The sequence below is a fragment of the Phyllopteryx taeniolatus genome, chromosome 20 (genome assembly GCF_024500385.1).
Source record: "Phyllopteryx taeniolatus isolate TA_2022b chromosome 20, UOR_Ptae_1.2, whole genome shotgun sequence".
NCBI lineage: Eukaryota > Metazoa > Chordata > Actinopteri > Syngnathiformes > Syngnathidae > Phyllopteryx > Phyllopteryx taeniolatus.
In genome coordinates, this window is record NC_084521.1 from 9,915,889 (window position 1) to 9,941,049 (window position 25,161).

Below are 25,161 nucleotides of genomic sequence, written 5' to 3' on the forward strand. Positions count from 1 at the left end.
CTTTGGTGGCTTTTGAGAATGTAAAGCCAGCCTCCTTGTAACGTGAAAGATTTCCCTCTCGTTTGTTCTCTTCATTCCTCTCACTTTATTATTTTGCTGACCTCTGGATGTGTGTCACAAGTTCCCTGTCACTATTTCTGTTGTCAATGCTCAGTCCTCCCGTCATCATCTTGATGTTGAAGACTCATGAGGACACTGGCCATGTTTACATTCGCAAATTAATCAGGTTACTAACATAGTTTGTCTGTACTTTCTCTTTCTCATGATCTTCACCATTGGGCCACTAGTGGTTTCTTTATTCTTCAGTACATTACAAATGGTTTTACTGGCTATGACCAGTGTTTGTGCTCGGCTTGATCATTGTCTATCTGAAAAAAATTAAGCAATTGGTTCGAGTCATTTTGGAAGGGAGTGTGCATGCAAGAGGTTTTCCAATCAAAAAGTTTTGAGCACTGTCAGATTAAGCCATGTACATGCATTTTATGTCTGATTCAATGCAATAGTTTGTTTTTCTTTGGTACGGTACACAAAAATGTACTGAATGCTGTGCAACGTGTCTATCTTTATATGCATTCACTTGCCTGTATCCACCATCTTTATCGCATGATGGCCACTTGGCCTTGCCGCTGGTGGAACAGACTTTCCCCCTGAACAGCAGGGCCCTGTCAGTCACATCAAGGAACCGGGCTGCACCATGTAGCCATCGTCATCGTAACAGGCTGCTCCCTTTTAAACTGCACGCTTGATCTTTAGGCGTGGGAACAAAGGGATATGAAGATGCAGTCACAGATCCAATCCATCTTTACTGGAGCTCACCCCATCCTTGCATGTAAGAGGGGAGCAGTGTGGAGGTGGGCTGATGCACCACAGGCTTCGGTAAGCAAAGCGTAACTCAAGCAGAGATTCATCATTAGCTTCGAAAAAGGTAGAGCCCGGTATCAAAGTCAAGGATGAGCACCTACAAGAATGATAGCTCCGTCCAAGAATCAAGGATTGGACTTGGATGCAATGATGAACCTAAACTTAGTATGGGACCATAATTTCTTCTTTCCTATTTACCACCTAGGGATGCGGTCAACCATCAACGCATCCAAACCTTGAGCCTAAAGGCATGGTGAACTACAAAGGCGCTGAGCAGCAGGAAAATACAAATTTTAACTGCACCAGAACAGTCAAGTGTTCCACACAGGTGATTGGCAGTACAGGACTGTGTAAATGGGAACAGTTAGTGCTGTGCAAATCAACACGCAGATGTCCTGACAAAGAACAGGTTGAAATAAATAATCAGTTCAATAAGAAATATTTAAATTTCTTTCTCCAAGAGCTGGAGTCCATCCACAATATTTCCTCCAGATCTTGGCTTGTTACTTCATAGGAAACTAATGTTGCGTTCTCTGTTCACACCAAAGTCATTCAACCACACATTTCTTTGCTTGGTGGCAAAAAGTCTTGCTGGAACAGACAATGACTTCCCCAAATTGTTCTCAGAGTCAGAAGCATAGTTTGTCTTGCTAAACTAAAAAAATCACTTTTGCAGGGGCCTAGCCCAATCCCTCACTAATAAATAAAAAAACTGCTCCAACTTTCCCAACTAACTTCATATGTCGCTTGACTGGATACATCTGCTAAAATCCAGCGGAGCCCTTAAGCTGTAAACCAAACATTTTGCGAATTGCAAGCCCCCCCGACAAAGAAGCCAAAAAGGACTACAGCCAATGAATCATGACCACAAACCGCACGTTAAGCATGGCAGACTCTGGAACTTATTATCAATATAAATTATCGTCATCGAATCAAACAAGCAGAGCCAATTACAACAAAGAGAGTCACTATCAGACCCGGGCCCATCTGTGCCAGCGTATTTGGTTAGGTAGTAACATAAAAAACTATGCCAGGTCCACCAACTCTCCATATTGACCCACTCAGGGGGGTTCTCTCAGATGAATACCATGTTTACAAAGCGTATTTAACTAAGCTCTTTCTGATGCCCATGTACCATGTTTTAAAACCCAAATCTTTCAGATCAGATGTTAGAGAAAAAAAAGGAATATGCAGCAGCGTCATGGATGATGAACATAATCTGATTCGGCTCTATGCACTGTAAATTAGATAACATCGCTATTTTTTTAATAATACTGAGCATACCTGCTACATGCTCGGTATAGCAACTGAGATACTGTAGTATACAAAAATGGCTTTCAAAATTAAGACACAAATATGAAAATGTGTGACATTTTACTTAAAATAAAGAAAAATCCTCGTCAAAACAAACCAAAACAATCCCAACATTATTGTGAAAAAAACAACAACAACGTACAATTGGCAGAAACACTTTAAAATCTATATTTTCGATTTTCGTTCGTTTAAATGTACAAATGTATGTATTATTAAAATGCAAATTAGCCAAAGCTTCTTTAAAGCTCGAGATATCCTAAAGCAAGTATAGTATAACATATACTTTTTTTTAAGCCAGTGAAGAGAACATTAGGGGAAAAAATACGTATAAAACGTAAATTAACAGTTCACACCCAAGTATAGACATCTGTAAGCTCAACACTCAGGTTAATGAATACATGTATTTCTATTTGAATCTTTCAGTTCCATTGCTAATGAATTTTACAGTAAATATGATAGGTCATGGCGGAAAGGTGGACGACTGGTTAGCACATCTGCCTCACAGTTCTGAGGACCGGGGTTCGAATCCCTGCCCCGCCTGTGTGTAGTATGCATGTTCTCCCCGTGCCTGTGTGGGTTTTCTCCGGGCACTCCGGTTTCCTCCCACATCCCAAAAACATGCATGGTAGGTTGATTGAGGACTCTAAATTGCCCTTAGGTGTGAATGTGTGCGTGAATGGTTGTTTGTTTATATGTGCCCTGCGATTTGCTGGCGACCACTTCAGGGTGTACCCCACCTCTTGCCCAAAGTTAGCTGGGATAGGCTCCAGCAAGCCCGTGACCCTAGTGAGGATAAAGCGGATGGATGACAGGTCATGTCATGTAAAAGCCTATAATTTATAACAAATTGTTCAGTCAAAGCCTGGTTTGGAAAATGACATTATTTAATTTTAAGATAAGATAAGAAGGCATGCTGATTATGAAGCATTATAGTTGATCATTTTATTTAAATGAGGAAGTAGTTTGGCACAGGATATACCAGTGAATAATGAGAGGAAAATGATTGATTTAAGTATGAGAAAATGGATGGATGGATGATAATAATAATAATACACAAATATTGAGCGTTCCCTCATCCGTCAGATATATAATTCCTTTTGACTGACCTCCATAGGGAAGATAAAAGCAACGATATGGCTGAAACAACTTAATAATGTCAGACAGTATAAAACACACACCAGAGGCTTCATACATTATGCACCAAAGGCCAGCAGAAGAATTCCTGTCAAAAGATTACATGACCCTACCCTTAGGGGAGATGTGGAGAGCAAGAGAGGAAAGAGAATGAGCAGTAAAACAGGCAGGCACAAGGCAAAGAGGCTGGGTGGAGATGAGAGGAAATGAAAGGGTCAGTGATGAAGTTCCAACCAGTCTATTATCTCCATTAGCAGACTGAGACCACTCCTGACTAAATTATATTATATAACACATCATTTGTACTAACATATACAGTAAGAATATCTAATTAACATTTTATTTTGACAAAACACCACTGACCAATAGCAATTCTTTTCAGTTCAACTAAAGATTGTTCAGATCGATAGAGCCTTGTTTGCGTACATTTTGGAACATTGTGTATATACACTACACAAGTTTCAATCATATTTTCGACATGCTATATCTTATAACCAAAGCCATACTAGAAAGGTTATTTGAAGTCCGATACTGGATATAGATTAATAAATATACAGAAAAAAATAATGGTCTGGAGCTGTGGTCAGGGACAGACCTCCCGGCTGTTATAACAGGGTTGCATTTTTTTTTTTTTTTTTTTTTTAATAAAAGTCCTATATTGGCATGGTGTGTCCTCTCACACATTTATCAGCCTAACAATATTGTTCATCTCCCTATAGAGAAGTTCAGTCTGGAAACTGATGTTGGATGTCTGTCAGAGCAGACAAATATACTTTCAGATCCACAGAATTTATACTAGAAGTACAACAATTCTATATATATATGTGTTTACTTCTGGAAGGGGTCCAGTCAATTATAAATATAATTCGCCAATGCAACTACTCTTACCTTGAAATCCCAAATTACATTTTGTATAGATTTCATAATAATCTCCAACTATACTTTTTGCAGTGTGGTCAGATAATTTCTGTGTCTGCCTTCCCGCTGCTGATCACTGTGTGTCTCCTCAATTTCTTGTTTGTGGTCAAAATCCCTACATACAGCCGTTCATCGTCAGACGTTGATGTTGCACCATGGCTGATATTGTTCTGAATTCAGAATTCCGAAAAGTTTACAAGGGATCACGGGAAATGTTAGTGGTGACAGCAGACACAAAACACATGGGTGAGTAAGGAAAGTCGTTTGAGCATTTATTCAATATTGTGAATTTTCACCTAAAGGTCCATGTACTAGTACACTCTTTGTCCTCATTAGTAAGACGATTCACCACAGTGTTGGATTGAATACCGCGCGCTAGTAGAATGACAGTCATAGTAGTAATGTCTTTCCACGACCGCCTTACACCACTGTATATATTATTTCTCCACACTACTAAAAGATCTTTGGCACAGTCGTAGTAGACATCTAAATGTTACTAGTGAGGCAATATTGTACACTATTTGACATCGGCGTGCTACTTGTACTACTAGTGAAGCACTAGATGTTAACTAGTAGAATTATATAACTAACCATCCCTCGTTTTTTTTTCTTCAGTCGAAGTCTGTAATCTGTGTTATTCTGATATTGATATAAAAGGGTGGTCCTCATTTTACAATGGTCCCGACCTATGACATTTTGTGGTTACAAAAGGCACTCGGTGAACTACTTTGCGCCCCTTGTGTACCACAGGAAGAAAATATATATATAAGGATTTTTCCCCCCATTTTTAATTATGTTGTATTTATGTCCTAGAAGAATTTTTCCAAATAAATATTTACTGTAATTGTGACTTTACTATTGTGTTAACTTACCATAGATTGGTGAGAGAGACTATATGTGTTCCGTGAAAAAAAAGGGTTATGTTGTGCATACTGAAAACCCCTGCATACAGTACACTATATGTTCCCATGTGACTATCTACTTTTTTTCATGTTTCTTTTACCAGGATCCATTAGGCAGCATGCATGGGGATTAAGATCAGATAGTATGTGACTGTAAAACCTTAAAATACAAAAAAAAATAAATAAAAAAAAAACACTTCCTCTCTCTTAAAGTCCATTGTCTATAAACACTAAAGGAAAGGATTGCAAGGGATGGGTCAGAGTATGGTCTGTCCAGTCACAAACGCATATAGTGTCTGCGAGGGTAACTATATAGACTTCATGTTTGGCAGCGGTCATGATCCAATAAATGCCATGAACATTTCTACATGTAATGCATAAGCATTGACCTCTCCAAGGGCACATCTACCATGTTCAGTAGCAAGGGAAAAGAAATGGCATCCAGTAAAAAGTCCAAATGTCTTCATTTTGATTTGCAAGTATTTGGTGTACACTGGATACCAAACCTGCTAGCTGAGACTGCACATTTTGGAAACATTTCAAACATCAGTTCATAAGTTTGGTCCATAAGAGGACTAAGGGCTAAAACAAAACGCGAAGCCAATGTTGTTGTGTTATGACTAAGACATACTTTGGATGACTGTTGAGTTTTTCCACCTTGTTTTGGCTGCAATTGAGTGGTGGAAAAGCTGAGTTTTTTGACAACCTTTCAACACCCCAGGACAAACTAAATGCATGTTTTCAAACTCTAAGCAATGCTGTTCAGCTGACATTTGGCAGATGTAAAGTTTTTCCCCAATAGCATTGATATGTTTCTCTTGCACATAGACGCTATAAGTTTACACCTGGCCTTTGCAGAAACTAGCCTTGCTCTTTTCTTTGCTGATGAATATGGCTCCTTAAACATCCCCTGACAGAAGCGATCCCTCACATTGCCAACCCCCAACACACACACATACAAACACGGTACAACATAATGGTATTATACACTTCACAGCCTAAGGAAAAATGTATGAAATGGTGTAGAAAGACTTTTGAATGTGCAAAAAAACTGTCTATGGCCCAATGCTCTTTTAACATTTACTAAAATCCATTATGTGTCGTCAGCAAAGTCGGCAGAATGCTAGATTGACTGGAACAAATGCATATGCTCTCTTTTGTCATCTTTCTTTTATGTTAACCCATTCCAATGAGCTTGCATACTATCATGTGTCCACACACTCTTTCTGGGGTAGAGAGCAGGAGATGCACGACAACAAACAGATGGCACAGTTAATACTGAACTATGTGGGATCAAAAGCAAAAAACACAATTAATTATCTGTATTACAGCTATCCTTCTGAGAGTATGAGTGCAGCCATGTTCACAGGGTGTGTTTTAGCTTTGGCCTCTGTGACGTGATCTGAAAAGTGCTTTGCAGCGGTGATAGAATATTATGAAAGAATATTAGGATTCATGGCAACTCTGTCTGTCATCTGTATGCAGAGTTCAGCATTTCCTGTACTGACTGGGTATACGCGTTGCCAAAGAAACATTGTTGTATGACAATAAGGACACAGACAGCATTAACAGGCCGCTCTAGGTCCACATTTAAAATGCTGAGGTGATCCTTGTGACCTGAATGGGATATTAAGATTTTTCTGGAAGCACAAAAGTAAGATGGGAAAGGTCAGTAGAGGAATGGAAAAGAATGGATAAATGAATTATGGATGAATAAATTAGGGAGCACCCTTCGTGGTTGTTTGCCCATATGTACAGTATTTATTATATTAGCAGGTCACTTCCTAGATCATGGAGGATGATGATGTTTGGATAATCATCATTGATTGATTGATGTGTGTGCATGTGGTTGGTCTGTGCAGTACATACAGAACAGATTGAGAGATAATTTATTAATCCCAAGGGTTGTTTGCTTTCTTTTGATAGAGAAAATAAAGCTGTATGTTGAAAAAAAAAACATGAAAACATGTTTTGCTGGTTAAATTAGCCTTTGTCTCATTGAATGGCAATGACCTATGGGGTCCCTCAAGGGTCAGTTCTTGGACACCACCTGTTCAGCCTGTATATGCTACCCTTGGGTCAAATTCTTCAGAACTTTAATTTTGACTATCATAGCTATGCAGATGACACACAGTTATATCTAGCAGTGTCTCCAGATGACTACAGTTCAATTAAGGTGTTGTGTCACGGTCTAAAACAGATAAATAACTGGATGAGTGAAAATTTTCTTCAATTAAACCACAATAAAATTGAGATTATTGTTTTTGGCCATAAAGTAAAGAGGCTTGCTGTTAGTAAATACCTGGAGTCACTCTCTTTAAAAAACAAATAGCAAATCTGAAACCTTGGTGTTCTGATAGATTCTGACCTGACTTTAAAAAATCATATCAATTCAATTACTAAAACTGCCTCCTACCATCTGAAGAACATATCCAGAGTGGAGGCTTGCATGTGTCAAGCAGACCAGGAGAAGCTCATCCATGCTTTTTTCTCAAGTAGACTTGACTATTGTAATGGTCTTCAGACTGGACTCCCTAAAAAGAGCATTAAACAGCTGTAGCTCATTCAGAATGCTGCAGCTCGGGTTCTGACCAGAACAATGAGGTCAGAGCATATTACTCCAATTCTAAAGTCTTTACACTGGCTTCCAGTCAGCTTTAGAATAGATTTTAAACTTCTGCTACTGGTCCATAAATCACTCATCAGTTTAGGTCCTGAATACATGAATGAAATGCTAATGAAATATAAACCCAGTAGGGCTCTGAGATCGACAGACTCAGGTCAAATAGTGGAGCACCGAGTCCAAAGTAAACATGGTGAAGCAGCATTGAGCTATTATGCTTCACACAAATGGAATAGGTTGCTAACAGAAGTGACATCAGGCCCAAGTGTGCATGTTTTTAAGTCCAGGTTAAAAGCTCTTCTTTTCCCCCATGCTTTTTAGAGCGTTTCCACTTTTAAATTATATTTCTTGCACTGTATGCTGTTTTAATTGTATTTTTATTGTTTCCCCCTCTTTGTTTTAAATGTTTATAAGCTGTTTTTAAAAAAAAAAATGCTTTTAAGCATGTATAGCACATTGAGTTACCTTGTGTATGAAATGCGCTACATAAATAAATTTGCTTTGCTTTGCCTTGTCAGAATCATCTAATATAGGTCTGGGTCCATATAGAAAGGCGTCTGGGTTGATTATGGACCTCTGCTCTGTAATGTGCTGCTTCATAAAATTAATACTAGGAACATTTCACCCATTTGCTGCTTATGTCCCATCATATTAAGAAAATATGATCCACTAAAACGGGGCATAACCACAATCCAACCATAGCATTATATGTTACATATATGACCCTTCTATTATTACCCAGTGGAATAATGTAAAAATACACAGATGGAAAAAGAGGAGCTCCATCTATTAGCCAATAGTTGCAGGCACTGCAGAGGTCCTAACTAGCTGCCTGTTGTATACTCATGGGCAGGCTGACTGAAATATGAGGGCTGAGGACGAGGTCTTCCCAGAATGCTAAACTTTCTCTCTGCTGCCTCGCCATATCTTTCAGTGCCCCCCATCCCCCATACTGTGCCCTGAAACCAATCTGACGCCTAATTAATCCTGAAGGTCTTTTGTTCCGCTGAGGTTTCCCTCTTTTTCCCCCCCGACTGCAGTCCATCCATCCTCACCTCTCGCTCCCTCCCATAGCCTTCCCCTCATCTTCTCCATGCAATCCAGGATTTTACTCCTCCTCAGCAACACACCTACACACATTCTGTGCACCGTATTCCCCACTCACCCATTTCATCATCTCCAGAGAGGCTCTGTCTAGTCTTGCAAAGCAGGACAAAGGTAACAGATGTTTTAGGTCTTACATCTTCGGCATAATTTTTCAGGAAAAATATATTTAGCTAATTATAGTCATACAGAGACTTGATAATGAATTTGTCAGCAACAATGCAGGGATCATAAAGCATGGCAACTAATCAGCTAAAAAAATATATTTTCAGGCTAAATGATTCCCTTCCGGATTATAGAACATCGATCCATCCATTTTCTTTACCCTGAACTGGTCGCCAGCCAATCGCAGGGCACATATAAACAAACAACCATTCACACCTACCGGCAATTTAGAGTCCTCTATCAACCTACCACGCATGTTTTGGGATGGATTATCAATAGAACCATGTCACATAATATTATATATATATATATATATATATATATATATATATATATATATATATATATATAAATGGATGGATGGATGGATTATAAATGCTATAACATACAATACATTTTAATTATATTTTATTATATTGACTAAATACTGGCGGCATGGTGAATAACTGGTTAGCACATCCGCCTCACAGTTCTGAGGACCAGGGTTCAAATCCTCCCACATCCCCAAAACATGCAGGGTAGGTTAATTGAAGACTCTAAATTGCCCGTATGTGTGAATGGTTGTTTGTTTATATGTGCCCTGCGATTGGCTGGCGACCAGTTCAGGGTGTACCCCCCCTCTCGCCCGAGGATAGCTGGGATAGGCTCCAGCACGCCCGCGACCCTAGTGAGGAGAAGCGGAATGGAAGATAGATGAATGAATGAATATTATGTGACATGGTTCTATTGATAAATTACCAAATTTAGTTACTTGCTCGGCAGCACGGTGGGCGACTGGTTAGAGCGTCAGCCTCACAGTTCTGAGGACCCGGGTTCAATCCCCGGCCCCGCCTGTGTGGAGTTTGCATGTTCTCCCCGTGCCTGCGTGGGTTTTCTCCGGGCACTCCGGTTTCCTCCCACATCCCAAAAACATGCATTTATTGGAGACTCTAAATTGCCCGTAGGTGTGATTGTGAGTGCAAATGGTTGTTTGTTTGTATGTGCCCTGCGATTGGCTGGCAACCAGTTCGGGGTGTGCCCCGCCTCCTGCTCGATGATAGCTGGGATAGGCTCCAGCACGCCCGCGACCCTAGTGAGGAGAAGCGGCTCAGAAAATGAATGGATGGATGGATGGATAGTTACTTGCTCAATGGAGGGTTATGATAAACTAGTTGTAGTACATTTAGATGTGGCATGTGATGTTTTCCTAGTATTTCTATGAGATAGTGATTTTTTTCTCCATCCATCCATCCATTTTCTGAGCCGCTTCTCCTCACTAGGGTCGCGGGCGTGCTGGAGCCTATCCCAGCTGTCATCGGGCAGGAGGCGGGGTACACCCTGAACTGGTTGCCAGCCAATCGCAGGGCACATAGAAACAAACAACCATTCGCACTCACAGTCATGCCTACGGGCAATTTAGAGTCTCCAATTAATGCATGTTTTTGGGATGTGGGATGAAACCGGAGTGCCCGGAGAAAACCCACGCAGGCACGGGGAGAACATGCAAACTCCACACAGGAGGCGACAGGGATTGAACCCCGCACCTCAGAACTGTGAGGCTGACGCTCTAACCAGTCGGCCACCGTGCCGCCGTGATTTTTTTTCTTTCTTAGTTATTGTTCCTTATCCTTCATATGAGATTTCTATGGGACTTCAACATTCATATACAGTGGTACCAGGTTTAATTAGTTCAGTGACTACTGTTGTGACTCAATTTACTAACCACTGTAGTATTAAAAGATGAGTGTCACAAGAATTGACACACACACACACACACACGCACACACACACACACACACACACGTCAGATGCATGACAAAGGTTTTAAAGGAAGGAAGTAAATGATGTGTACAATATCCGTCTACAAAAATGTAAAAACTATCCACTGTCTGTTCTTGCGTACATGATTGTCTACATGCTGCTTGACTGCACATGTATTGTGGGACTGATCAGTCAATGGAAGCGGAATAAAATTGTAGTAAGCAGAGAAAAATAATATTTCTTTCTTTTTTAAGGCTGCATTAGATTCTTCTTAATGTCTTCTTAGAAAGTTGTATCTGTGTTTTAAAAATAACAGGGAAATGTCTATCAGTGGCGGCACGGTGGTGACTGGTTAGAGCGTCAGCCTCACAGTTCTGAGGACCCGGGTTCAATCCCCGGCCCCACCTGTGTGGAGTTTGCATGTTCTCCCCGTGCCTGCGTGGGTTTTCTCCGGGCACTCCGGTTTCCTCCCACATCCCAAAAACATGCATTAATTGGAGATTCTAATTTGCCCGTAGGCATGACTGTGAGTGCGAATGGTTGTTTGTTTCTATGTGCCCTGCGATTGGCTGGCAACCAGTTCAGGGTGTACCCCGCCTCCTGCCCGATGACAGCTGGGATAGGCTCCAGCACGCCCGCGACCCTAGTGAGGAGAAGCGGCTCAGAAAATGGATGGATGGATGTCTATCAGTCAGCTTATTGTACGTTGTTAGTATGTTGCCTTCACGAACACTGCGATTTTCCAAATGTGATGCAGTGTGTGACAAGAGGGTCCATTGCTGCAGGTTGGAAGGTCATTAAAAGCGCAGACATCCAGACCCCTCCTCTGCCTGAGAACTAGAGATAAATATGCTACACACCAGCCACGCAGGACCAATAGTCATGATTTATCAGTCGCCATTAGCTATCTGAGCGCCTGTGAAATTGTAATGAACTTGGTTATGCTTTTAATGGACTGTGAGGCGTTCCTGAGAATGAACTGTTGCCACACTCCAGCACGTAGGTATAGACACCGTGCAGGGGGAAAGAAGGACCTCAAGACAGTCTCCAAAAATGAAGACTTAGTATATAGCACATCTCAGGGTGAGCGGAGGTTCTTTGGAACCAGATCACATGGGCGGTTTTCATTATATGCCAAGTGACTTGACCTGACCAACCATTTTGATACCTTCTTGTTAAGGGATTTTCTCACAAAGCTGCATGCTGACGCGGTACATTACATTTAACAGCCTGCAGCCTCATAGGTCATATTTTGCATACTTATTGGACAGGTGAGGATGATGCTAACCTTTCTACAGTATGAACAACGTGCTCCTATTCAGCTGAAGAAACATCGTTTGGTGATTTCAGACACAAATCTCCACTATTTTATCTAGCTTTCCCTTCAAAGGTAAATAATGAGTGTAGTGGGCTGCGGAAAGGGCAACTGATAACCCAGAATTAAAGAGGATTTCACATTATTTGGCAAACTATGTAAGATACAGTATTGTGGAACTTCATAGATGCACACCAGTCACAATAGTCCCCTTTCTTACATCAATTACAGAGGTCAAAGACAATAATTAGCTTTGATTAGGGCTGTTAAGTTCATGCGATATGACTAATTAACTTTAATGAACTAATTTAACAATTTTAATGCCCCTATTTTCTTTAACGCAGATGAACACATGCTTTGTTTTTTATGACTTTTTGATTTCGTGATACTTCATAGTGAGCAGCTCAGCAGCTGTATGTAGAGGGTCATCAAACAATAAAACACCAGCCGTGTTAATATGACACACTCAGCAACTGTTCCAGCCAACATTTTTACTTTATTAGGTTGTTTTAATAGTCAGAACACATCAGGTCATAAGTGGCCAAGTCCAATTTCGTGCCAATATATAATCTTTTTGACTGTCTATTGACATCAACTTTCAAGTGACCTGTATCCAAAATATCATTGTGATTTTGTTACTGAATATTTGAAACAGTTTAGATAAACTACACTACCTAAACATGCCTGTGGTTGCCCCCGGTGAGGGCCCAAAAATGTAAGGGGGTGGGGGGGTCTTTAATTTTAGTGCTAGAAGTAGTCACAATTTTGAATAAAAATAATACAAATTAATGTGTATACATACAGGACTTGAGTTAAGAACTGGTAGGAGTCGGCATTCAAGCATTTCATGATGATGAATGGTCATGTATGTACACTGAATATAAAAAGTCTAAACACCTGTTCAAAAAGACTATTTTTTTTGCTATATATATATATATATATATATATATATATATATATATTTGCAATAAAACACTTTACTCCCAAGCATGAATGCCCATTTAGCAATTAGACCTAAAGGTACATTATCCCCAGTGAAACATAAAATGGACATAGCGAAATAGTTTGTCAGGCTATTTGCACTACAACATTAGGGTGTTAATCACAGCTGATCCCGAGAGGACGGTGTGCTGTGGTGGCTGTCACTTTCGTGTTGATCTGCTGTCATCACTGTCCCCATGCTGTGGTTGTAACACTACCAACACTGGTAATGAAGTCCTCTCGAATGTGTTGTTCACACCTTCTCCCTCGGCGGCTTGGTGTTTTTTTTCTTTTTTTTCCCAAGACGGGTGGCTTGGCTCGGTCACGGTCTCCAATTTGTTGTGGTAATATTAATTAATGATCAGACTGTCACAGCTGTTTATAGTGAGACAGATTAGAAGTGGGAGAGATTAGACAAAGAAGGCAATCTTCTGAAGACTCGCCTACTGACAGGGGTCACCTTCACATGTCTCAAATCATATTTAATTTGCTGTGCTGGAGGCAGAGAAATTACTCCACTTGACCATTTTGTAGCCTTCTCTATCTGTGAGGAGTTAAATGAATCAAATCACTTTCATTTCAGATGACATCATGACCAATACAAATATTCTGTAGTAACGCTTTGTTTACATAAACTATAATACTGCCTTCTTTGAACTTCCAGTCTTTGTATGCTTGCTTTCTTCACTTTCTCCTTCATTAACCTTAATTGTCATTCAGCTCTGCTGCAGAACACATTTCCCTAATCAAATGAACCTTAATCCAAGGTGGCAGAGTGCAGCGTCCCGACCACTAACCTCTGGGCTGTCCTTTCGCAAGCATCTGCACCCACTCTCTCACCGTTGCTGCACACGTGTTTCAGACTCAAGCGACATAGCAACACTGAACTGCATTGTGACAGAAATGGGAGCTAGATTAAATGGCCAATCATGGTCTGAACAGAAGGCCAATTATTCCACTTGGCGAAATAGGTGGCAGGATTATTTCAATACTTTGTCATTGTAAAGACTAAAATGTATTTTTAGAGACAAATTAGACCTTGATTTTAAAAAGAGGTTGGTGGGGTTAATGCCTGGCCAAGGATATACTGTAATCCTTCCCTGACTTGCTCTACTGCAGATGTGCCCATAACATTAACTCTCAAGGTTAACAAAGCAGTTTATAGACAAACATAGACTGATTGGACACATTTTACCTTCCCAATCAATCTCACTACTCACCAAATGTTAGGGAATATTGGATTTATAGGTGAAATTTCAGGATGAACCTAAAATGCACTATAGCCTTTATAGGTGAACTTCTTTTGAGCATCTTCTTCTTTGACGCTTTAAATGTTCAATATGTGAGATTATTTTTTTTTTTGCACTTAGTTGCAGAGAACTAGCTGTTCTCTAAAATATAGCTGTCAAAATTCAAAACAGGTGTTTGATCCATGAATATGTCCAAGGACGTCCACTTCTAGTCCTTTCAGTGACTCTACCAGTATCTCTGTTGCAACCTGCTGATGACACTGTGACGCTCAGTGGCCACTTCCCTCTGACTACATCCTTTTTTGAGCCTTGAATCGCTCAATCAATAGGACGACAGACATTCCAAAATTGTTTTGAAGTAGGTGCAGTCATCTTGTCACTCTGATAAGACTGTTTCAATTAACATGCAGGGGCAATACATCTTTTACAACAATACATTATTACAGCTAATTTTATCATTTATATCTCTACCATTCTTGGTTCCGCGTTGAAATTTTGAAATTTAATTCTGGTAAATAATATTCAAATTCAGATTTCAATGAAGAAACATAATGATTGCCATAAACCTAATTGGTCACCAAAACCATAAATGGCATAGCACCATAACGCCTCCTACACTGCAGCCTGCATGCAACCACATATTACACATCCCATGTGCAGGGCAGTCACCCATTGCCTAGTCAATCAGTGTTTGGGATGAGGACTGCTTCACAAAAATAGAGCAAGAGTATCTGTGCTTTATTGCCAATGACTCTTGAACACGTCATATTTCAAACACGCCTCAATTAATCCCACATGCATGTACCCAAATTGTTGAACTTTTCTAATTTTTCCTTTAGCATTTGAAATGAATTACTTGCGAGTCTGGCATACAGTCGCCTGACTTTCAAGAAATTTCCACAAAAGAGTGGAACTAAACTGGGGCGCCAAATCCTATTAAAATCGCTTTAGACACCGTGGCAGAGGGAGAAAGGAAAAAGTTTCTCCCAGCCAAACGTGCAGGTTTGTTAGGTTGATGTCATGCTCTGGGGAAGGACACTTGCCAGTTTATTTCTTCAAGGATGGAAAAAGATGATAATTCTACACAACATGCACCTGACACAATTCTGTCAATAAAAGCCTTCAAGAAAAGACTTTCGCTTGGGAGGCTATGGCTATACTGAATACAAGAAGTGAAGTGTGGCGTTTTATCCAGTGTTTTACTAGTTTCAGTTTTATTAAGGCCACAGATGAAAACCGCTAGCTGATGATATAGGCCTGGAGTACAATTCATATCCTATTACTACAAGGATATTCGAATACAATAGAAAGAATAGAAATTCTTTCAATTGCCCATAATAAGCTTTAAGTTTCCAAACAACAAATTAAATCAGTCTGACAATGTAATTAGGGTAGTTTTCTTTAGATGGAATTCTGCAGCTGAAATTGAGTTTGGAATAGGATCAAACAGGTGCCAGCCAATCTCACAACTGACTTGCAATTTTCTCAAGTTCCTCCAAAACTAGTTTCGTCGCTCTGATTGCAATTTGGGTATTTGGGTAAATGACTATGACATAGGCTCAGTGTTTTGTTTGTCTATTTTCTCTATACGTCTCTATCAGCTTTGAGCAACAGATTGAATTTATGCTTGTTGTCGCTTTGAGGCCACACGATGAGACAACACAGTTTACAAATTTACAAAACCTTTTAGCTGTGTCCTGATCAGTTATGTACCTTCTAATGCATGAGTTTCTAAAAAGGCCAACAAGCAGATGAAGTGTATTCAAACACAATTTGTGATTTGAATCATATGATGCATTCCCTACTTTTACAAATACAGTAGAAACTCTAAACTCCCCTCAGGTCTTGCAATTAAGAATTGGAGAATTTAGAATCTATTCTTTAGTCGCTCAAAACTACATTGAAAAAAACTACATGCATGACACGAGATATCAGCAAAGTTCATAGTCAAGAGATGTCACTTCAACAAGGGTTCTTAAGAGTAGAAGAACATGTGAAGAAGAATATACAGTGGAAGTTACATAATGTAAGTATACTTACATTGAAAACAGTAAGACTCCAGCAGTGTTCCAATGCTTTTGCTTCCTTGTGCTCCATTACTTTTATCCAGTGTCACCATAAGAATGATCATTTCTCATCAAAGTTGAGGCAAACACACACACACACGCATACGCACGCGCATGGCTTGGAACCGGCCGTGGCTGGGAATTGGCGCACTGACCGGGAATCAAACCTCTGCCGTCTGCGTGAGAGGCAACAGCACGTACTGTACCACTGCACTACAAGCATCAAAGTTGGGTTAATTTGTTTAAATGATTCATGAATCAAACAGGTGCCAGACAATCTCACAACTACTTATACGAGTAGTTAGCTTTCTTTTAGACTTGTACGACTAAGACTGACTAAGAATATCGCGTTATACAGTATACAGCATGTAAGGTAACTCTACAGTATAACACGGACAACTTTCACATTACTTGTCGTCTACTCAATTAGTTCTTCTGGGAAAAATGCTTTAAACTCTGAAAGACAAATGAAGGTCAATCTGTTTCCTGAAATGGATTGTGTTTGATTATAGAGAGTTCACTGTACTTTTGTATCCCGTCTTTTTCAATTACTTCTCCAATATGTTTGCCTTTAAGCTGCATGACTGCTGTTTTGGTCATTACAGCCCCTGTATGATTTGTAGTGCGTGCCAAAAAAAATAAAAATAAAAAACTTGGCTAAACACAGACCAGGCTAATTCTCTACTCACCTGGGGTAAATGAGGGCATATCTTCCTGCTGGCTTTGAGACCCATCCTCCCTTCAGGGGCTGTCCTGATATTAAAGAGGGCCTCAAGAGCGCACTGGGCTGCCTGGGTCTTGGCCATCTTCTTGCTACGACCACAGCCCTCAAAAATCCGTCCATCCACGCGTACTGCCATCACAAAGCTACGCAGCCGCCGGCCCTCGGCACGCTCAGAGAGACAGGCATAGCGCAAACCCGGACGCAGCTCATTGAGCAGCACCACGGGACTCTTGGGCGCATTGGGCTCTGGAACAATGCCCCCCAACCTCTGCTGAGCCTGTACCATCAAGTCCAAGGTATGGCGAAGCAAGCGTCCATGTCGCAGGAGCTCAGTTGATAATAGCTGACTTTCTGCTTCTGAGTTGCAAAGGGTGAGGCCATCAGAGCATTCTGAAGATTCAAACTCTTTGAAAAGAGTGTCGGGGAAGTCAGCTTGGTCTGAGGTGAAGTCGGCTGATGGGTTTGAGATGTTTCCCATGGCTAAGTGGGCCTGAGGAGCATTAGGAAACTGAATAAAAGATTTAAGGGCCAGCTCTGCTGCCCTCATCTTAGCCTTCTTCTTTGTGGGGCCTGTCCCTTCAAAGGTCAAGCCATTAACCTCAACAGCAATAGAGAAAACAGGAGCGTGGACTGGACCTGTTTGTGAAACCATGCGATACTGAAGACCTGGCCGAAGCTCATTGAGCTGAACCAAAGCATTCTTTGGTGCCTCAGACCAGGACAGTTTCTTATAGATCAGACGTAGTTGGCTGAGGTGACCATTGTTGTCTTCCTCCAGGGGCCGTTTCCTCTTCAGACTAGAACTCCCACTCCTTGTAGATTCAGAGCAGAAGAGTGATTGACACTCAACTGATGCTAAGGAGCGATCCTCCAAGTTATCAATATTGCGGTTCTCTTTCACCTCTGCACTGCTGGTACCTGAAGAGAAAGAATGCGCTTAATCTCTACTGAACAGAATGAATATAGGAAAATCTCTCCAGGCAAATTGAACAACTTGATATACAACGAAACGATAATGAACCAATCTCATACAGGTCTTAATGGTATTTAAGTGTTTTAAAATACAAATCCCTTAAAATGGGGATGCTATCTGCCGAATCATTCTGTAATCTGCCTCTAAATTGGTTGGAAATCCTTGTTGTAAGTGAGAAACATTGGTCCCTGTGGCCAATGCAAAGCAAAAATCCTATTTGTAACGGTGCTGGGGATTCCACCAGTGGCAGGCGCAGGGAGAAAGGAGAGAGAAGTGTCTGCGGCCTGCTTTATTTCACACTTCTATCCTCCATGAGAGCAGAGGCTGAACGGCTGTGATACGCTCTTCAAATCTAGTTATAAAGTGGTGGTGTATTGCATTACTGATGGGAAATTGACAAAAATGTTCAGAGCTCACCCAAAAAAGTCTAATAGGAGACTGGGGTCAGGTAATGGTTGTTCATCGAGATGTTTGTGCATGCACCCACTGATTTAGACTCATTATTACTGAGGCACTTTGTGTTGCTTTTTTAAGTGTGAAGAGTGCTATATCAATGACGTATTGATTGATTGAAATGTAACAATGTTTCATGACCACTTTTGGACCAAATGTTTTGGCCCAAATGGTGACACTCACCGAGTGAGAGAATGAGAGAAAAATCTTACTTAAACTGTCCTCGTCCTCTGTGCTGCTGGTCCCAGGGCTTATGTACTTGAAGGGATTGATCAATGCTGACATCATACTGACTTTCTCTGGAGGAGAGACAAAGGACAACATGAGTAAGGAAGCACTGAAAATATTTTGATAGTGGAATTGATTAAAAGCCTTGATAAGCATGGAAACAAGTTTATGTGATTATACAACTGAGGTCTTTTTTTTTTTTTTCCTGCATGAACATGAAAGCAACCCCTTCACTTTTGGTGATAAACGTCTCTTCTTATTAAAGACAACTTGCTGGCAGCTGCTCTCTCTCGTTACCCCCAGGGGACCCCCTGTTGTCCAGGTATGCGTGTTGTTTGCAGTTTCAAGCCCTATTAGAGCAAACACTTAGTCTGGTGCTCTTCATGCGGTACTGAGCCGAATTGACAGACCAGTCTGGCTCCTTAATTACACTCTGTGTTTGGAACATCAGCTAATCATCAATAAAAGAGATTTCAAGGAGAGGGAAGAATAGGAAAGTTTTGCAGGAGGAAAGACTTGAAGTAGGAGAATCAGAGGTAAGGCAAAGGTTGAGGTAGTCTCGGAAATCCAAACCTCAGACGTGTGGCAGGCTGGCAGCAGCAATTCACATAGCTGAATGCTGTATACCCTTGGTACAACATCACAGTGCAATAAACATGTTTGGATAAGAGCATCAGGTTGTGAGTGAGATTGGCCCTCGGTGCCCTCTTGCTCTTGTCGCAGCGCAACAGCACTAGAGAGGCTAAATGAGTCACAGACACACACCGATACGCTCTAAACACAGAGGTTGGAATTGTGCTGGCCCTTGTGGGCCAACATCACAATACAGCCATTTACATTCTGACCTAATTATGGCTAAAAGCCAAACACCAGCAGCAATTTGGCACTAAAGGACTCCCTGGACCACCATTATTTAGACCATTTTCAAATCAGCCTATATTGTTTCTCAGTTCTTTTGTAAAACATGGCTTTCCACATTAGTGTTTCAGCAGAATTAGATTAAGTGAAGTTGATTTTCTCACATTGGTCTTCAAATCTACATGTACATGTCGTTGGATGACAAATGTTGTAATTAAGGCGGAAACTATTAACTGCCAATTGGCAATCAAGCTTTCTTTCACATTGTGGTCCTACATTAGATAGTATGGTTATTCTGTGGGGTAACGCCACAAACTCATCTGCTTGTTCCAAGTCCAATGTCCCACTAGCCTATGAACTATAAGGGTTTAGTACACCAGTTATAAAGGAATAGGCTGCATTAACAACTGCATTCCAACTGGAGAACAATGATACATTTTCATGAGAGAACCTCACATTGAATATATCTGGATTTTGTGTTATATTGCATATTTACTAATTAACCTGTACCATGGTCTCTCTTAAACCAGTTCAGTAGAGAGACAAGTTGTTACCATTCTGGGCCGCTGTACTGCAAGGTCATGTTTGGAAATGTGGAAGTGAGCTTTGACAAGTTGTTGACATACTGTATGTAACTAGCCTCGTCACATTTGTTTGTACCGTTGCGTCACGTTGTCCATTTAAAAATGCACACAATGTAAATTGTCCGTCTGAGGAGGAACAAAAGCAGACTTCTGGAACTTCATAGTTGGGTAAGCACATCCATCCATTATCTGAGCCGCTTCTCCTCACTAGGGTCGCGGGCATGCTGGAGCCTATCCCAGCTGTCATCGGGCAGGAGGTGGGGTACACCGTGAACTGGTTGCCAGCCAATCGCAGGGCACATAGAAACAAACAACCATTCACACTCACAGTCATGCCTACGGGGAATTTAGAGTCTCCAATTAATGCATGTTTTTGGGATGTGGGAGGAAACCGGAGTGCCCGGAGAAAACCCACGCAGGCACGGGGAGAACATGCAAACTCCACACAGGCGGGGACAGGGATTGAACCCCGCACCTCAGCACATGACCCCGCACCTAAGCACATGACGGAAAATCACTCTTTAAACAGGTAACAGAGGGGGGTACGTAGTGAGAAGAGGCCAGCGAAGCGATGGGGGAGGGAGAAGTGAGGCAGTCGAAGCTGTCAAGATGGTCGAGACAAATAGATAACGAGCAGACTGGGAAGGCATGGACAGGACACACAAGAAAACAAATCAAAACTGAATAACAACATAGAAATCTGTAATTAGTACTGTCATGTTAAACTAAAAACCAAAAAAACAAAAAACAAATAAAGTGCAGATTATGACAACTATCCCTTCTACATAACGTATAAAAAACGGCTTTAAAATGGATAATTTTAAGTTTCAAAATTCTTTAAAAAAAATGTGCGTATGAAGGGCAGACATTTCCAACAATCACTTTAATTCAACATGGTTACCAATTTAAATGACTTCATCCAAGTGAATGTACACAGCACAACAGAATCCTATAATTGCTTTTAAACAAGGAGTGGCTCGACCATTTAATATTATTTTTAATATGTTATATACACTTGAAGGTGGTTATAAAACTGAAAAAAATAAAAATTAACGTCAGTGGTTGCATGCCACAAGTGAATACAAATGTAACAAGACATACTAATGAGAGCGTCAACATAGGTTGGGTAGTTACATACACTAGGCTAAAATCATCCCTCTTCAGAATTTTCTCACTCAATACTGAGAGTGAGAAGAACTGAGCCCACAGTTCATTTGAAACACCTGAGGAAGCAGTAAATATTATGTTGCCCACTAACTGATGCTGAATCGACTATACAGTGGTGAGCCGTGCAGTTTAGGGGTCACCTGTGAAATGCCACCACTGATCGTCATTTCATAGCTTTATGAAGTGCTGGCACAAGCACACGGTCTGATTTATGAGTGGGCTACGCATGTATAACAGCAAAGGCAGTTTCTTTTAGTGGTTAATAGTGTGAAGGGTGATTGATTTTCCTGTTGCGGCAAAGTATGTTTTCAACCTTATAAATTTAAATAGACAATACAGAACTCGCACAATAACATAATGGTACAGTTGGTTTTCCCTATGAATTATGCCGTTTTGAATATCAGTAGGCTGAGATGGAAAGAGGAAATTCGATGCGGCCATGAGCTCATCTAGTCTCTTTCAGTGTACTGTCTTTATGCATAAAATAAATGCTCTTAGCTATGCTTTACACCTGCCTGCTTTGGGTATAAATTCATCTGTATCAGCTGGATCTGCACACAGCAGAAGAAGAAACAAGAGTCAGTTTTAGAATAAAATGTTATGTAGTGTTTGAGATTCATGACAATGCTGTAATTTTTTCCCTCATCCATCGATTGTCTGTACCACTTATGCTGCTCAGGGAGATTGTTTTTTCCCCAACTACAATACATGTTCTCGTCTTAGACTAAAATGTAATTTAGTAATTTTCCAGTTAATTTCTGTTAATTCCTTTGGGAAAAAAAGTATTTGTGGATATTGCTTTTTTTCCATGTTGAAGTAAGTTCCATTTCCGTTTCTATGGTCAGCATCAAACATTTCTGTGACGTGACACATGATGATGGTTTAACGTAGATTTTGTGACACTTTTGAGGAAAACCAGAGATTTTTCATTGTAGTGCAAACTGTGTGCCTTTTTTGTAGACTTCATATATTTCAGCTTCCACTGCACAATCAATAGAATACTCCACAAGAAAGTCTTTAATAAACTATACATATTTTTAATGGCCCATAGTGTTGAAAAGACGAGAACATATTTCTGAAAAGCTGTTTTTAAATTGTTTTACTTCCCATGAATTTATTCGATAAAGAAGTACGGTTTTATCATTTTAGAAATTACTGCATGTGGCAGTAGCTATCAGGAAATGTGTCCACGTAAAATGTCTTCTATTTGTAGCAGAAAGCGATATCTTCATTAGTCAAATCCTTCTCGTGACTAAGATTTTATACAGGTCAATAAGATGACTGTACATTAAGGATGAACAGTTTTCTTTTATAAAGTCAAACTACAAATCCTTCCGTACTCTGATTGTGTCATGTCTGATGTGGACACCGTTACCTTTTGTGCCCTTCACAGTATCTCTCATCCATTCCTTCTCATTCATCAGCGGGATGAATGAAGGAGACAATGCATGCCAATAAAGTCTCAGTTCACTGCGTCCATCCCCTCGCCGCACAGTGTGACACAGACGGACGAGATGACGCTCATTTGTTTCCACCAAAGTCGGAGAAGCGGAGGAGAGCCTTGGTACGTGGTCACAGGCTCCTGATAGTGAACACTTTGATGTGTGTCCATTCACAATGTGAGAGACTTCTTGGTCTTGCTGTATAAGTTGTGAGGAGAGGGTAATGAGCCCAATCAGATTTCCCCATGGTTCAGCATAACGAATGGGTCAGATGAGTGAAGGCAGACGCTATTGCAACAGGCACTGGGGGAAATCATTGACTGATTTCTTCTGTCTTTCTTTGCCTCTCTCTTCCTCAGTATTTCTCTGCAAACCTCATATTGAAAGTCACTAAACCACTAGATGAGAGACTGCTTTGTTTTTCCACAGCACTTGAACAATTTTTTGTCACTTTCCTAATCCAATTCTTTTTATCACTATAGGAACGCAGAAGTCCCAGACATGCCTTGCAGCTGACTTGCCAAATGTATGACCTTTAAGGATAGAAGGGAGCAAACATGGTGTCTTGAACTGGGACTCATGTCAACACTTTTTTTGTGGTGCAGAAGTAGCCAAAAATATAAAAATAATAATTGCCTTTAATCACTTCAATCATTTATGTGCTATAAATGTTTTCTTTTCAACAGGGTTTGTGGTTGGCAGGTAATGCTTCTTATTTAATCATGTTAAAAGTGATGCATGAAACCCTTTGAGGGCTGTGAACGATTCAACGGCTGTGAGCCTTGTGTTTTCAGTGGGGAAAATATCCAAAGTAAATTTCTAAAATAACAATTCCTGAAAAAACTAAAAGAATCATGGAGAAGCACCTTTCTGAACAATGATAACCCAAAAAACAAACACCAAAAAAAGCACACACTCCTTACATATTTATCATTATTTTCCACTCATGTCATCATGCTGAGTCCTGAGCAAACGCCTCCATCTGTCTCATGTTTGAAGAGTGACTTTTCCAAATGGCATGTTTCAGCTCCTTCCACATATCTTCAATAGCATTTAAATCAGGGCTGTTCAGAATAGTCTGTTGTTTTGTTCTTAAGCATTCTTGGGTATTTTCCACTGCGTGTTTAGTGTCATCGACGTGTTGGAGGAACCATGACCTGTGGCTAAAATCAAGCTCCATTGGGAAGCAAATTTACCTCCAAAATACCTTGATAGTTTTGACATTTGTATACTGCACTCTGCACATTATAGCCAGTACCAGACATAGTGAAGCAGCCTCACAACTTAACCGAGGCTTTTTAATATAATATTGCTTTTGTCAGTTGGAATTTATATCAGTGGTCACCCTATAACAGAAGGGTATCAACAATATAGCCTATATGTGTTCTAGTGAAGTGCAGGCTTTGTCTTGATGATAAACAAGAGCCTTATTAAATCCTGAGCCAGTGCAGCCAGGGAAATCGTATTTACAGGAATTAAAGTGGTGGCCACTATTCAATATTCAATATCAGAACATTATTGGGAAATGAGCAACTTTGAGATATTGTGGCACTGTGTAAAAGTAAAAACTTTCATTTGCTACTTGATTGTAATAGCCAAATCACAGAACAGCTTAGAGTGCCATGCCTGGTTTCAGTGCAGAACAAACTTTCAGAAAATTGGATGATGATAAAAGCTTTTTAATGTCACATGTGCAGTCTCGAAGTATGCTGGTGGAAATAGCAATACAATATGAATTTTTCACACCATGTTTCTTTTATGTTGTGCATCTGGCCTTAAAGTAAAAGTATGCTTCCTTTTGGACAATGTGATTGCAAAAGCTTTTAGCGCTAGAATAGCAAGATCTCAACAATAGTGCTTCATAATCCCAAAAAGCCTTTTGGGAGAAAATGGAGGTACATCTTAAAAATGAGAAAACCTGCAGTTGAAATATCAATTTGGCCAAAAAGAAAGTAGGATTGAAGAAAGAGAAACATTTTTTTTTGCCAACAGGAACACAAATCAAATCATGATCTGTCCCTGATAAGTGGCAGATGTAATGCACACTCCTTTTCCTCCTTAACACAATACATTATTAATGTAGGCTGTCATCCATGAGAATGACTCATTTACAAGCAATCGTAAGGAGCTGAAGGCTCAAACCTGGATGAAGTTTGTTGCCTCGCACGCTTGATAACAAGCAGGCCGGCGTATTTACAAGGCACAGCCAGGAAGATAAGTGTTTGTCGTAATGACACACAACAGATCAGTGACGTATCTCCCGCTCAGTGTTTTGTTGCACATGTCCCTCTCGATCCCGTGGCACCCTCAACATGCACAGCATTCTCATCGACACCATAGCTTGAGAATGAAATATGGC

The 25,161-nt window shown here is 40.5% G+C and overlaps 1 protein-coding gene across 1 annotated transcript in view; it reads right to left on the reverse strand.

The window, feature by feature from the left end:
* Window positions 1-25,161, reverse strand: part of adarb2 (adenosine deaminase RNA specific B2 (inactive)) — a 166,239-nt gene that overhangs the window by 36,739 nt on the left and 104,339 nt on the right. The window contains 2 exon segments of the mRNA XM_061758799.1: window positions 17,063-18,015; window positions 18,736-18,822. Coding sequence (XP_061614783.1) covers window positions 17,063-18,015; window positions 18,736-18,822 — 1,040 coding nt within the window.